The 16,031-nt window shown below is 34.8% G+C and overlaps 1 protein-coding gene across 1 annotated transcript in view; it reads right to left on the bottom strand.

Moving 5' to 3' along the window:
- kif26ba (kinesin family member 26Ba) overlaps positions 1 to 16,031 on the bottom strand; it is a 123,091-nt gene that overhangs the window by 51,426 nt on the left and 55,634 nt on the right. Inside the window, exon 4 of the mRNA XM_051133015.1 lies at positions 14,646 to 14,815. Coding sequence (XP_050988972.1) covers positions 14,646 to 14,815 — 170 coding nt within the window. The remainder of the gene's footprint in view (positions 1 to 14,645; positions 14,816 to 16,031) is intronic.

Genomic DNA, 16,031 nt, shown 5'->3' with positions numbered 1-16,031 from the left:
TTGCTAGGGTGTTCTTGGTTGTTGCCAGGTCGTTGCTATGTGGCTGCTAAGTTGTTCTGAGCGGTTTTAGCATGTTGCTGTGCATTTGCTAGGGTGATGGCCAGCAGGGTGTTTCTAAGATGTTCAGAGTGGTTTTAGCATTTAGGGTTTAGCTGGTTGCTACGGTCTTGATATGTAGCTATGTGGTTGCTAGGGTGTACTGGATGATTGCCAGGGTGTTACTATGTGGTTGCCAAGGTGTTCTGAGTGGATGTCAGGGCATTTCTGTGTTGTTACTTAAGTATATTGCTGTGTGGTTGCTAAGGTGTTCTAGGTGTTTTTAACATGCTGCTATACAGTTGCGAGGGTATTCAGAGTGGTTGCCAGGGTGTTGCTTAGAAGTTCTGGTTGGCTTTATCATGTTATGTTCTGAGTGTTTTCAGTATGTTGCTGTGTGGTTGCTATGGTGTTCTGCATGGTTGCCAGGGTGTTGGTATGTGGCTCCTAAGGTGTTCTGAGTAGTTGTTAAGTTGTTCTGAGTGGTTTTAGCATGTTGCTATGCAGTTGCTAAGGTGTTCTGGATGGTTGCCAGGGTGTTGCTAAGACGTTCTAAGTGGCTTTAGCATGTTGCATTCTGAGTGTTTTTAACATGTTACTATGCAGTTGCAAAGATGTTCTGGGTGGTTGTCAGGGTGTTGCTAAGAGGTTCTGATTGGCTTTAACATGTTGTATTCTGACTGTTTTTCAGTATGTTGCCATGTGGTTGCTATGGTGTTCTGGGTGATTGTCATGGTGTTGCTATGTGGTTGCTAAGTTGTTAGCAACATTGCGGTTAGGTGTTAGGTGTAGATCCTAGGTGCTTTGGATGGTTGCCATGGTTCTGCTAAGAAGTTCTAAGTGGCTTTAGCATGTTGTATTGTGAGTGTTTTTCACTATGTTGCTATGCAGTTGCTAGGGTGTTCTGAGTAGTTGCCAGGGTGTTGCTATATGGTTGCTATAGTGTTCGGGGTGATTGCCAGGGTGTTGCTATGTGGTTGCTAAGGTTTTCTGAATGTTTTTAACATGTTGCTATGCAGTTATGAGGGTGTTCTGGATGGTTGCCAGGGTGTTGCTAAGTTGTTCTGAGTGGCTTTAGCATGTTGTATTCTGAGTGTTTTTCCATATGTTGCTATGCAGTTGCCAGAGTTTTGCTACTATATATGGTTCCTGAGTGGTTGCTAACTTGTTCTGAGTGGTTTTAGCATTTAGGATTTAGCTGGTTGCTAAGGTGTTTATATGTAGTTCCTAAGCATTCTGAGTGGATATCAGGGCATTCCTATGTTGTTACTTAAGTATATTGCTGTGTGGTTGCTAGGGTGTTCAGAGTGTTTTTAACATGTTGCTATGCAGTTGCTGGGGTGTTCTGAGTAGTTGTTAGGGTGTTGCTATGTGGTTGCTAAGGTGTTATCGTGAGGTTGCTAAGTTGTTCTAAATGGTTTTGGGATGTTTCTATGCAGTTGCTAGGGTGCTCTGGGTGAATCCAAGGGTGTTGCTATGTTGTTGCTAAGGTGTTCTGTGTGGTTCAACAATCACCTCACCTTATAAAGTCATAAATAAAGGAATAAAACACAACTAAAATGCTGCTCTGGGTTAAAATAACAAGGATGGGCTAATTTAGAGAAAAGTGTCAGTGTCAAACATGAATATACATATCTATATATACACATACACGCCAAGCACGGCTGTAGTGAAATGCCGTCAGAGACAGGCGTCCCCTGAGGTGAATATTTATGGAATAAATCAGGCTGGGCTCTTTAGAGGGACACTAATGAAAGCTCTCACTCTCCTCACACCCGTAGCCCCGGCGCTTCGGCAGCTCGATCCATCATTCCAGCGTGTGGGGGGAGAGACGGCTGCAGAGGAGGGGGTTGGTCCTGCGACAGAGGGGTCAGTGCTGATGTGAGGGGTTTCTGAGGTGACGCTGTTTGTTTTAAGGGCCACGGTGAAGTAAAATGGTAAGGAGGTGGAGCGCTGCGAGGTGCAGGTCGAGGGGGGTGGCACTTTAGCTCCCCGGAGATGGAGGCAAGGGAGAGTTAATGAAGGAATCGACACGCGCTGCACATAGTGACAGTGGCGGCGGTTCCGCATGGCTGCTCGCATTATATCATCTCTGGGGTACGTTCCCCGCACCCCACCTTCATTCGTTCACACACAAACCATCTGTAGCACAGTGAAAGGATCAGAATACAGTGCATGAAATCTGTTTCTGATTAAAGCTGCTTCTTCAGGGAAAAGTGAGAATGGGAGTATTAAACATGAACAGTTACGAAAAGGTTCTGTTTTCAAGAAAAAAAATGTAAATCTAAGGCTGTTCTGAAGGGAAATTTAAGCAGGCATTTTATGCAAGCAGGCAAGTGTAATAATTTATTTAGGAAATAAAAAAATAAATAAATGGCTTATATATATATACATATATATATATATATATATATATATATATAGGCAAGGAAATAAATAAATAAATAATTGTTGTCTTTTTAATCAATTTCATAAATATAAATAAAACAAAAATACAGATATAATATGTACTTGTAAATGCAAATATTGCATTAAGGAAATATTTAAACAGGCATGTTAGGCAGGCAGTAACATATAAATAAATAAATAAATAAATAAATGATTTTTATTTTGTCATCTATTTCATAAATATATATATTTTTTAAAAACTATACAAATATAATTGCATGTTTATTGATATATGCCAATACTGGAAAATAAATAAATAAATAAATGTTTGTCTTTGTAATCTATTTCATAATATAATTTTTTAAAAAGTATACAAATATAATTGCATGTTTATTGATATATGCCAATACTGTTAAACAAACAAACAAACAAACAAAAAAATGTTTGTCTTTGTAATCTATTTCATAAATATAATTTTTTTTATTATAAAAATATAATTGCACGTTTATTGATATATGTCAATGCTGGAAAATAGATAGCTAAATAAATAAATAAATACATGTTTGTCTTTATAATTTAAAAAATATACAAATATAATTGCATGTTTATTGATTTATGCCAATACTGGAAAATAAAAAATAAATAAATGTTTGTCTTTGTAATCTATTTCATAAATATAATTTTAAAATATAATAAAAATATAATTGCATGTTTATTTATATATGTCAATACTGGTAAGTACATAAACAAACAAACAAGCAAATAAATAAATAAATGTTTGTCTTTGTAATCTATTTCATAAATACAATTTAAAAATATTATACAAATATAATTGCATGTTTACAGATATATGCAATACTGGAAATTAATAAATAAATAAATTTTGTAATCTATTTCATAAATATAATTTAAAACTAATTATACAAATTTAATTGCGTGTTTATTTATATATGCAAATACTAACATACGAAAATATTTTAAAAAGAGTTTAGGCAGGTAGGAAAATATAGGTGTAGGTATGTATGTATGTATTTTAAATAAAAAATACATATAAATACAATGATATTCATTATATTCCAATATTTACACTTGTTTTCTTCCCTTAGAAATATGAGATTAATCACAAATATATAATAAGACAGACTACCAGTTTTAAAACTAACCAACCAGCTTACAAATAACCATCCAGCAGCAGCAGCAGAAACAGCAGCAGTGGGCTCTGGGGAGGGCGTTTAGATGGGGGTACAGCAGGCCTGTGAGGGTGGAGGAGAAGCAGATGGATTGAGAAAGAGGAGGAGAACGACCTGTACTGGAATTGAGCCATTGAGATGTCAATTTACTCTCTGCACGAGAGAGACCCACTCCTGTGCCAACACACCTGGGACGGCACACCTGAGCGGGCCATGGCAGATGTAGAAATAGATCGAACTGATACGGCTACATGACTTCTAAATGCTCTCAAGATCACCTTACAACACAAGGACCTCCTTAAGGAGTGTGAGAAATTGCGATACCTCAAGCAAATGTAGAAATATAGAGTTCACATCCTTGCATAATCCCACTTTAAACAACGGGATGAATGATTACTAATACAGTGACAGATAAGGATCCGTACAGGAAAGCATGGAGACTGTGATACAGAACAGACACAGCCAGAGCTCTAGATAAGAAACTACAACACTGAAAGATGGAAAAAAACACTTCCATATGGGCCGCCCGCTGTACCATTTTAGGCCAGTGTGTCCTTACTTAAAGTGCAGCGCCCGAGACCAGGGATCAGGGGTACCGCAGGAACAAACGAGAGCCACAGGAACGTGACATGGCTAAGTGAAGCCGAGGAAAGGAGAGGAGGGGTTGTTGAAAAGTCAGGCATGGTTGCACAAGGGTGACGGTTGGCCCCCTGACTCCAGTGAGCAAGGTTGATGATAGAGTCTCTCATGCAGGCAGATAGCAGCAGCAGCAGCAAGATCAACTATTCATCGTGTGCCAACAGCAGACAGCAACTCACAGACTGGAGCTGATGGAGCTAACACAGGGTTAGAAAATACACTTATGAAAAATGTCCTTTTCATATCCATATTCCTGTTAAAATCAAGCTTATTTTTTAATAAATTAACTGTGCGGTAAAATAAAATAAAATAAAATAAAAAAGCTTCTTGAAGTGTTTTACTGTTGGTAATATAACTGCACTGTAAAATAAAATCAAATACAATAAAGAATAAAATAAAAAGCTTCTGAAAGTTTTTTTTTTTTTTTTACTGATGGTTGTATGACTGCATGGTAAAATAAAATAAAATAAAATAAAATAAAATAAAATAAAATAAAATAAAATAAAATAAAATAAAATAAAAAAGCTTCTTAAAAGTTTTTTACTGTTGGTAATATAACTGCATTGTAAAATAAAATCAAATACAATAAAGAATAAAATAAAAAGCTTTTTTTTTACTGATAGTTGTATGACTGCATGGTAAAATAAAATAAAATAAAATAAAATAAAAGTTTTTATTGTTGGTTATATAACTGCATGGTAAAATAAAAATAAAAAAAAGGTAAAATAAAATGTTTCTGAAAGTTTTTTTTTACTGTTGGTTATATGACTGCATGGTAAAATAATAAAAAATAAAAACTTTTGAAAGTCTTTTTTTTTTTTACTGTTGGTTATGTAACTGTATTATAAAGTAAAATAAAATAAAATGCTAAAGTTTCTTTACAGTTTGAAGAAAACTTAAAAAGTATCACTTAACTGTACTTTTACAGTAACTAGATTTATACATAAAATAAAATAAATCCACTTTTACAAAAATAATCCTATATTGACCTGTTCAGTGCCTGCTGATTATTAAAATAATTAGTAATAAAATTATTTTAATAAATTAAAATAAAACAAAACAAAATAAAGCGTATGAAAGTTTCATTTTAAGGAAATTCAAAATATTGTTTTATATAGTTTTACATTTTTTACATAAAATAAATCCACTTTTGATAAACATGTTCAGCTGAGAGACATAGTTTCTGCCAAAACACCATGGAGCTACATAATTTAAAAATAAAATAAAATAAAATAAAATAAATAATAAAAGATTCTGTACTAGAAATGTAGAAAAATTTAAAATCATTAATTGATTATAGTTTTACAGTTGCAACAAAAACTAGTTACTAGATTTTTATATTTTCTGAAGTTTAGTAGTAGTTTATTTCTATATAGCGAATCACTGAATTATTCACTCAACCAATCGATTCATTCAAAATGCTGTCCAACGATTTGCCCAAAAACAGATTCATATGGGAAAGAAACACCAACGCAATGGCTCTTGTTGTGACTTTGCTTGGAGCAATTTTTGGTAAATGTAAATTCTAAATGTTTTTATAATACACAACTGCAATATATAATATACTATGATAGAACTTCAAAGAGAAAGAGAGAGAGAGAGGTTCTGGCGCACATATCAAAGGAAGAACAGAATGTGTTTCTTGGTTTCTGGAAAGAAGGCGTGTAAATTACAGATGCACAGTTGAGTTTGACAGCCCTGCCACATCTTTAACTGAACGCATCCGGATGGTCAGGTCATGACACCTGTCCCATAAAGCACAGCACTCTCTCAAGAAGGCATGTTACGACGTCTGTAAATTTTCAGGTGCACAGAGTGAGGCCAGGGGAAAAGCACAAGGGGTGTGACACGGTCCTGTTTCAAACAAAGAGAAAAATGTGTGCCAGGTGTAAGCATACACGCACACACTTTGGCAGGATCGTCTTTACCTGTCAAACAACAGGCCGAGACACATATATACACAAAAGAGGGCCGTCCTTCATGTAAACCCGCACCTTCGGCTGAAATTTACAACCTTCTATTTTTTACTGCCGAAGGATGGCTGACATTGTCTGCTACATGAGGGCACGGTGGTTATAAATCACCCGGCACACTCTCTCCTGCTCCTTTCACTGCTGTGAAAGAAGAAACGAGCAGCGGACACATGTGGAAAAATGCAGAATCAATAGCAACACGAGCAGCGTGGGAGGAGCATTTAATATGGTATTTTATCATCTAAAAACTAAATTATATAATCTGGGAGCTAGTCAGTGCTTTTCAACTGGTTGTGCTCCAGGATTTTACTTTGAAGGGCATGAAGGGCAGACCTAAGACATTATCAAAACAGTTTGTCATAAACAGAAATATTATTAACATAATATTGAATGCTATATTATTAATGTATTATTATTAATTATATGCTATATTATTAATTATTAAGATTATTATACACTGTTTTTAATATAATATTAAATAAACTAATTAACAAAATACTATTCTCAGACAATAATTCACTGCACCAATAATAAAATGTATTTATCTATTCATTCATTCATTCATTTGCCTTTCTTATTGGTTCACAAGGTTAAAGGCATCTCATGCAACCTGTTCATATTGAAGATTATTTTTTTGGCAAAACCTTGTTAACCTTGTTTTAGTAATTTTAGATTTTTTTGTTAATTTTCATCCATTTTAATAAAATTTGTTTAATTTTATTTGTCATTTTCAGTAGTTTTTTTTTTTAAATTCATGGCTATTTTATTACGCTTTTATTCATTTTTATCAGTTTTAGTAAACTTAGTTGTTGTTTTTTGCAATTTTCAGTAGTTTTTGTTTTTATATATGCCTATTTTATTATTTTTCTATTCATTTTCATCAGTTTTAGTAAAATTAGTTGAATTTTGTAGTCATTTTCAGTAGTTTTTTTAATGGCTATTTTATTACGTATTTATTAATTTTTAACAGTTTTAGTAAACTTAGTTGTTATTTTTTGTAATTTTCAGTAGTTTTTCTTTCAATATATGGCTATTTTGTTTTTTTTTTCTATACATTTTTTAATCAGGTTTAGTAAAATTAGTTGTAATTGTTTGTCATTTCAGTAGTTTTTTTATGGCTATTTTATTATGTATTTATTCATTTTCAACAGTTTTAGTAAATTTAGTTGTAAGTTTTTGTAATTTTCTGTAGTTTTTGTTTTCATATATGGCTATTTTATTATTTTTTATTCATTTTATCAGTTTTAGTAAAATTAGTTGTAATTTTTTGACATTTTCAGTTATTTTTTGTTTTTCTATATGCCTATTTTATTATTTTTCTATAAATTTTTTATCAGTTTTAGTAAAATTAGTTGATTTCTTAAGTAATTTTCAGTAGTTTTTGTTTTTAACATATGGCTATTTTATTACTTTTCTTTACTCATTTTCATCAGTTTTAGTAAAATTAGTTTGTTTGTTTATTTATTTATTTATTTTTAGTCATTTTCAGTAGTTTTTGTTTTTTATATATGGTTATTTTATCATTTTTGTATTCATTTTCATAATTTTTAGTAAAATTAGTTAATTTTCTTTTGTAATTTTCAGTAGTTTTTGTTTTAATATATGGATATTTTATTACTTTTTTATTCATTTTAATCAGTTTTAGTAAAATTTGTCGTAATGTTTTGTAATTTTCAGTAGTTTTTGTTTTTATATATTGTTTTTTATGCATTTCCATCAGTTTTAGTAAAATTAGTAGTCATTAGTTGTAATTATCAGTAGTTTTATTTTTTTATATGGCTATTTTATTATTTTTGTTCAGTTTTTTTTCTTTATTAATTTTAATTTCAGTTTTAGTTGTAGTTATTTTACTAAATCAAGTTACTAAATTAAACAAAATTAAAGGAATTTTGCATTGGCATTTAGTTATATTTTATTTCAGTTGACGTTTCATTTATTTCATTTTTTTATTCATGTATTTATTTATTTATTTATTTTCAATTTTAGCTTTAGTTTTCGTTACCCATAAAAACCCTGGTTTGCAAGCCTATGTATTTATTTTCCTATATATGCATAATTAAAACTATAGTTGCTTAGTCCTGTTGCTTGCAACACACCAGTTGAAAAGCACAGATCTAGTACATCCACTCGGTCCGGTATCTGCCAACGTGGTTGATATGAGGCCAGTAAATCACACTGGACGCCTTTTAACCTCTCTGTGATCTGAACATTAAAGAAATATTTACAGTCTTCAAGCAATACATCTACAGTAAGATCCTTCATAGGGATTAAGAGCGCACAAGCAGTTTAACAATTCAGTCTACCGATGAAGCTAAACGTCATTAGTCATAATTGTTTATCCCTCATGTAAAACCAAGTACCACATCTCAGAAACAGAGGCGCTGCCAAATGGTTTCTACTGTAAATGTTTTCTGCCCGCGGACACATTTGATAGACGCCTATGAGAGATGTAAAACAAAACAACGGACAAACGAGGAGAAACTAAAACTTTTTCCAACAGAAAATCCCCTCATGAATATTAATTACAAATGGAATTACATTAGCATTGGAGCAGGATATTAATCATGTTCCCAGGCACCTGTCAGTGAGCTAATTGGATAAAACAACCAGCCAATCAGCAGCCATCATTATCAAAACTGGTGATTTAAAAAGCCTATCATGAGATCGGAGGGATACTTTCACAGATCTAACAGTAAAGGTATAATCTAAAAGTCAGCATGAAACACTATTTAAAAAACATTTTATTTCCATAATTCATAAAGATATTATGTCTTTATGGCATTCAGCGTGCACCAATATATCACGTTTTAAGAAAGAAAACGGAGATTATTTAGTTTTTACTGTACACATACAACTTCCAGTTCTCTAGCTCACTTTTCCCTCTAACATGTCAACTGGTGCGCTGTCAGAATTTTAAAGTGAGCTAGTTTAGTATCGAATATCACCCAAATTGCATATCAAAGAGAGACGTGTCTCCTGCTAAAGTTGAAGCTGAGGTTAGCACTACTGTCACACTATCTTCACTTCCGAAAGGGCTTTGCTGCTTCCCCTCACCTGAGGACAACGAATCAAACCGCAGAGGTTTGAGATTGTGACAGGAAGATTAGTGATACCTCAAAGCCATCTTAAAGTCTCCGTTTAGAAACACGCTGAGGGGATGTTCTCAGACAAAGCGTGTGAAAGGATTTCGGCTGGATGTTTCTTTAGTGTTGCATCACGATGCTTCACTTGGTGTCCATCCTGGTAAAGTCCTGCTTTTTCTGTACAACTATGTACTTCGCTGCATACCTGTATCAGAATGTGAGGCATTGTCTGAGAAATTAACTAGCTAATCAGCTGTTTCCCATAACTGTTGCGCATCCATCATTTGAATATTGTGGGGTGGAGTAATAACTTCCGCTAATTATTTGAAACTGTCACTGTCTTTACACTAAAGCATGTAGAAAATTTGTATATGTAATGAAAGATATAGATTTTACTGCATGTTAGCCTTTTGTTGCTCAAGACAACAACACTTTGCGAGCATGTTCAGCTTAAACACTTTATGTCTTACTGTGCAAAAGTTTTCACCCCCTCAATGAAAGTCTATGGGACTTTTCATAGTTTTGCTCGTCTGTTTGCCAAAAATCATAAGTCGGATCAGTTAGAAAAGATATAGCAACTCGAGTCAGACCAGTCTGAAGATCTGACCCAAGTTTGGTTGGTTTAGCTTAAAAACTCTAGGAGGAGATACAGTCCAAATTTTGTCTCAGAAGAAAATTAAGAAGCTGGCTTTAGAAAGCCTAGCCTGAACGTTTAAAGCAGTTGTAAAAGCCTGAAGTTTGAAAGTTTAGAAATATAAATTAGATAGATATTGATAGCATGTTGCAGCATGATTTAACAAGTTGCTAACATGATTCAGCATAATTTACATGTTGTTTTTAGCATGATTAGCATGTTGTTAGCATGTTTTAGCATGTTTAGCACATTGCTAGCATGATTTAGCATGTTTCCTAGGATAGCCACTAAGCTTTGCTAGTGATTGACAGCTTAAACACTTTAGAAGTCTTACTGTGCAAAAGTTTTCACCCCCTCAAATGGAAGTCTATGGGACTTTTCATAGATTTGATAATCTGTTTACCAAAACGGATCAGTTAGAAAAGAAATAGCAACCTGAGTCAAACCAGTCTGAAGGTCTGACCCAAGTTTGGTGGATCTAGCTTGAAAACTCTAGAAGATACAGCCCAAATTTTGTCTCAGAAGATAAAGAAGGTGAAGAAGAAGCTGGCTTGAGAAAGACTAGCCTGAATGCAACTCTTGCTAATACAACTAATTTTCTGCTTCCTAGACATTTACATGGATATACTGGCATATTATATTGTGCTACCTTCCTACCTAGATTTCTTAGAAAGGTCTTAAATTGACCCTCATAAAACCTGCAGAAACCCTCCATTCCTTTAACTGAAAGGCAGGGTTTCTTCCTTTCATTTTGGCCTGTCTTCTGGCATCTAAGCAGTGGGCACAAAGAATAAGATGGAGGAGAGGAAGATAAAATCACAGTGCCACCACAGCTGTAGCGCTCTGATACAAATAAATTCATAAAATCCAGCTGCTGCAAAAGACCTGATTTATTAGAGGCTCTCACGAAAACGGGAGGTTTTGAGGTTTCACATGAGCCATTCGTCTCCTGCTATCTTCCAGCGCTCTCCTCCTCGACTCCAGCTCTGATAAAACCCCATGATCTATGTCCTCGCCCCCTCCCACGCCCCATAGGGCGACAGAGACCAGAGCACAAAATCGCTTGACAGAGGAGAGAATGTCTTTCCCATAGTACAGTATGACATAATGCCTCTTTCAGAAGACAATACACACAATCATAGCAGCAAATGATCCACACTAGATCGAATGTTTCTTTACAGGGAGACAGCTATGGGAAAAAGTCACTCTGTGACTCATATGACACCATTAACGTGACAACACCTTCTAGTGCCTGTGCATCTGTGCATGTATGTTTGCATGTGTGAGAAATGTCCTGTTGACAACAGACAGCTGTGACGATGAGTGCGAGTGAGGGATCGAACTCGGGAGGGCATGCAAACACTCTTGGTGTTTGACCCCAGAGTCCCTCTACACCCCTCAATGACTGTGAAATGACAGACAGAGTTTTTATGCTGGCTGCAGATGTGCGTCAAGATATTCAGAACATAGTGCAAAATGCTAAAAAAGGGCAGCTTGCTCAAGGGAAGCTGTCATTTCTTAAGACCGCGCTCTCTTATAGGAGGAAGGACTCCTTAAAGTGGATAAATTCAATAAATCTGTCTCTTGTCTACTTGGATCATGTGTTTTTGAATCATATGCAGCAACTCCTGCTAGAAAACAAGCATGGTACCATGCTAGTGGTCAGATTGCCTGGTTGGATATGGTGAATAAAAATCATTGACTGCTTGTGTGAGATTAGTATGGTGCTTTTCATTGATTTAACTACCAAAACTGCCCAATCCGTGTTATTATTTAGTGTCAAAAGCTATATATCAGATGAGTAGTATGTTCAAAAACCAGGCTCACTGTAAGGCTTTGCTAGTGATAGACAGCTTATAAGATCAACTCCTTATAAGATTTCCTGTACAAAAGTTTTCACCTCCTCAATAAAAGTCTGTATGGGACTTTTTGTAGATTTGATCGTCTGTTTAATGAAAATCGTAAGCTGGAGCAGTTAGAAAAGATATAGCAACCCGAGTCAGACCAGTCTGAAGGTCTGACCCAAGTTTGGTGGATCTAGCTTGAAAACTTTAGGAGGAAATACAGTCCAAATTTTGTCTCAGTAGAAGAAGCCTAAATAAAATTTCAGTAACTAATAAGTCCATTAAAAACAGTTCTGAGAAAAAAAAAAAACAGTCTCATTGGAAAAATGTGCCTGTGGCAACATTTTCACAAAATTATATTACATTTTATATATTTCTTTCAAACTCTTTCAAAGTGAAATGTCCAGTGAGTGGTGCTAAAAATGGGTTCAGTTTTACCCAAAACAGATTAACGTGAATCTGGCAACATTTTCAACAAATTTGCAAATGTTTTGCTTTAGAAATAACATACCACCTAAATTAAACCCTACACTAAACCTATCAGATAGTGTTAACAACAGCAAACGTGACCTAAAAATGCATTTGCTGAAGAAACCATGCCTTTTCAGCTACAAACCTTGTATACCAGGTGTGCTATCGAGCAAGTTTACCATGGCAAAAAAGCCACATATATGGAGCTGCTTATGTGATGCAAATGTGAAAATCTATTAGTTTACAAATCATGCACTATGCTAATATCATTTTGAGGTCATAACTAGGGCTGCCACAATTCCTCGATTCAATTCGAGTACTTGATTTAAAGGGGTCATCAGATGCCCATTTAATATGATTAGTATGAATAGTTTAATATGAATAGTTAATATGATTCTTTAGGGTCTTAATAAAAAGTCTATAATATACTTTGGTTAAAAAATCTCAATGGTAGTGTAAAACAACACCCTTTCACCTTGCCGAAATCAGCTCTGCAAAAATCATCTAACTTACATTCCTGCTCTGGCATCGAAACAATGGAGGTTGGACTGTTACAGCTGATCTGAGATAAGATGCTCATGTCAATCAAGTATCGTAACGTTACACCGACCAGCATCTGAGAATGGCTCGATTTGAAAAAGGGATTTTATTTTTACAGATTAATTAAAAACCACTGCATTTTATCACTTCAGGGTAGAAGTGTACATACATTGCCAACACACATTAATGTTCAAACAACATGTAAAAGTGAACTTTGCATCTGATGACCCCTTTAAAAAAATCCTCTAACGCATTTTGCCCATGTCGAGTAACCAACAACATACTGAAAGTGATTATGATACCGCTTTTCAAGGCTGAATAATATATATCAAACCCATTAAAAATCATAATACAGCATAATGCTATTGTGAATTCACAAACGGCACGATTCAATTAAATATGCGTGATGCGATGCAGGTTTATATATATGCGTGTAGGTTACATGCATCTCAGAGCAGCTCCATTCACACAAACTGTAATCATTTACACATGTGGAGCATCTCAAACTCCATCTCTGCATATTGTTGTGAGTTTGGGTTTATTATAACGTTCATCTGGGAACACAATGTGTGCCATTTCATCAGATTTGTAAGGTAAATCATTTAGAAACCTACGCAAACACAAGAGAATACATCAGTATCTTTCTCAATATGCTAACTGTTAATCGCGATTTGAGTTTACACATTTTGATGTATATATATTCAAGAAATTACAGTGGCTGTAGCATTTCTGTCATGAAGAAATGGCCAAATATTAAAGATTAAGTGGAAACTTGAATTAAATGTTTTTAGTCAATATTAAACAAGAATTAGATTGCACAGTAAAGTGTAAAAACAATCGTCAGGCCTTTGGCGCCCTCTGCAGTCATTTGTTATAATGCGTGATGTATGTTAACTCCATTGTTTATAATACATTATGTATTTTAACAGTTTTGTTCAATAAAACCATATGATTACTTGCCTTTGATACTTTATATAACTAATTATTATTACTTTGTTGTTATTATATACTTATTTTAAGTTATTTTAAAGGCTATTGTTCACTAAGGTCTGTTTTTATTACTACAAAAATGTAATAATAATTATCCGATTACTCTATTAATCGTTCGAATAACCGACAGATTACTCGATTACCAAAGTAACTAGTGACAGCCCTAGTCATAACACAGTAGAAAAATAAGTCTTTACTATTGATAATTTGCCTAAGAATTTATGTGATAAGGAATAAAAGACAAAAAGCTGTTGAGGCTGTACTGCTACTAGTGTTCATTTCAGCTGGAAACTGCAGTGAATATTTGTATATCTATAGGTAGAGGTACATTTTTCCATTGAGCTTGTGTTGCCAAATATACAGTATGCATGAAACAGTATGCCAAAAATAACCATATGAAGTACTACTTCAGCTGAGATTCTCAAGTATGCATCCAATGGACGCGTTAACAGCATAGCGCCATAGGTCACATGACAGTGCTAATGTCCAAATCGTATACAACACACCTGCACACTTACAGAACATACTTGATTAACAGCCAAGGTATGTTCTTTATCAAATGCACTACATACTCTGACAGTATTTCAAAAGCAGATGTACAAAAGGAGGTTTTCGAAGAATCATTTTATGGTTCCCTAAAGAACCTTTCCGTAAAACATTCTTAAAAGAACACTTTAAAAGTCTACAGAACCTTTTTCCACTATAAAGTTTAACCTTTCGTGAAATGGAATATGAAAGGTTCTTATGGAATCTCAGATTCCAAAAAAAGAATGTTTATTTTTAAAAGTGTAGCACAGAATTGTAACAAACCGCAACCAACATAGTTTGGTCATGTGACATCAAACCCAGAGTCTTACCTGGCAAAGAAGGATGCAGCGGCGGAGGTGCCACTGGAGGGCGCTGTGGTGACCGGGGCAGGAGGTGGAGCGGCGGGGCTGCTGTATGCATTGGGCCGGTCGGCGTTGTAGCGGTTGAGCGCGGCTTCGTTTAGACCCTCCCGGTTGCCTTCTGACACCATCTGAGAAATCTGTATGAAAGTAAACATGGGTATTAAAAACAATCTGCAAAACAGCCAACTAAATAAAAGCAAATGGCTCTATTTACACATGCAGCGTAACTCAGGTAATGTTCTCATTTTGTCATTTTATGTCCCCCTTGGCTCTTATTTTCCTTGATATGCATGGGAAAAGAGGTGTAAACTATTTCTAGTTCTATTTGTGTCTGAACTACAGCAGCGTCTCTGGAAAGTGTCCTGGGTCACGCAGTGGCGGTGAATAAGTTTAGCCCAGATTCTGCCAGGCCTTCAGATAAACAACTCAGCTTAGACGTGAGTCATGAGAAACAGGCCTGATAATTGCGCTGTGAAGGGCCCACGGCACGGCTGGCTTTCTTAAACAAGCATTCACCCAGACCCACTCAGGGAGATTTGGAAATAATCCGGACACCCTCCCCTGCCCCAGCTGTAAATAGATGGTGAGGGCACTGCTGTTGCTGTGGGCCGGGGTCTGTCGTTTCGCCCCAAATAAGGACACACGAGTCCCTGAGGAGGATGAGCTCTGCTGTACAGTGAACCAGCAGCCCTCTGTGTGTTTACCCAGAATGCTTCACAAATGTACAAAAGTATCACCCAGATAAGCTTGGATGGGCAGTGAGAGAATCCAGATCTGAGGATTTGTCTGGACATACATGCAACACAAGACAATTCTGTTTTTTTTCAGTGTATATTGACACCGTGGGATGGAAATGACATGTTTAGCATTATTAAATAACATGAGCTTTGTTTTTTCTAAGGCTAATTTCACAGCTAAATACATAAATATATAAAATTACATAATATTTTCACAATTAATACATTAATACCTTGGTTTTTCCTAGATTTGTCTTCACAATACAGCTGTCCCACATATTACAGCTATATTTATTATAAATTACGTTATTATTATTATTATTAGATTGCACAATAATGATAATAATAATAATTATTATTATTATTATTATTATTGTATCACTTCCAATATAATGATGAATGTAAACAGGTATTGTAACAAATTTTCAAGAATGAACATGATAAAAATGACAATGATAATCTATAAAAATAATTGTACAAAAATAAACTAAATTAAATTAAAACTGTAGGAAAAATTAATCTCTGGAGAAAGTAGCTGAAGTTAAAGAAACACCCAGTTATGATTTCTGTTATAATCTGCTTTATGTGTAAAATTAAATAAAATAAAATAACGTTA

This window comes from Labeo rohita, chromosome 17 (genome assembly GCF_022985175.1).
Source record: "Labeo rohita strain BAU-BD-2019 chromosome 17, IGBB_LRoh.1.0, whole genome shotgun sequence".
NCBI lineage: Eukaryota > Metazoa > Chordata > Actinopteri > Cypriniformes > Cyprinidae > Labeo > Labeo rohita.
The sequence above is the reverse complement of the archived record's forward strand: the minus strand, read 5'-3'. Positions and strand labels throughout refer to the sequence as shown.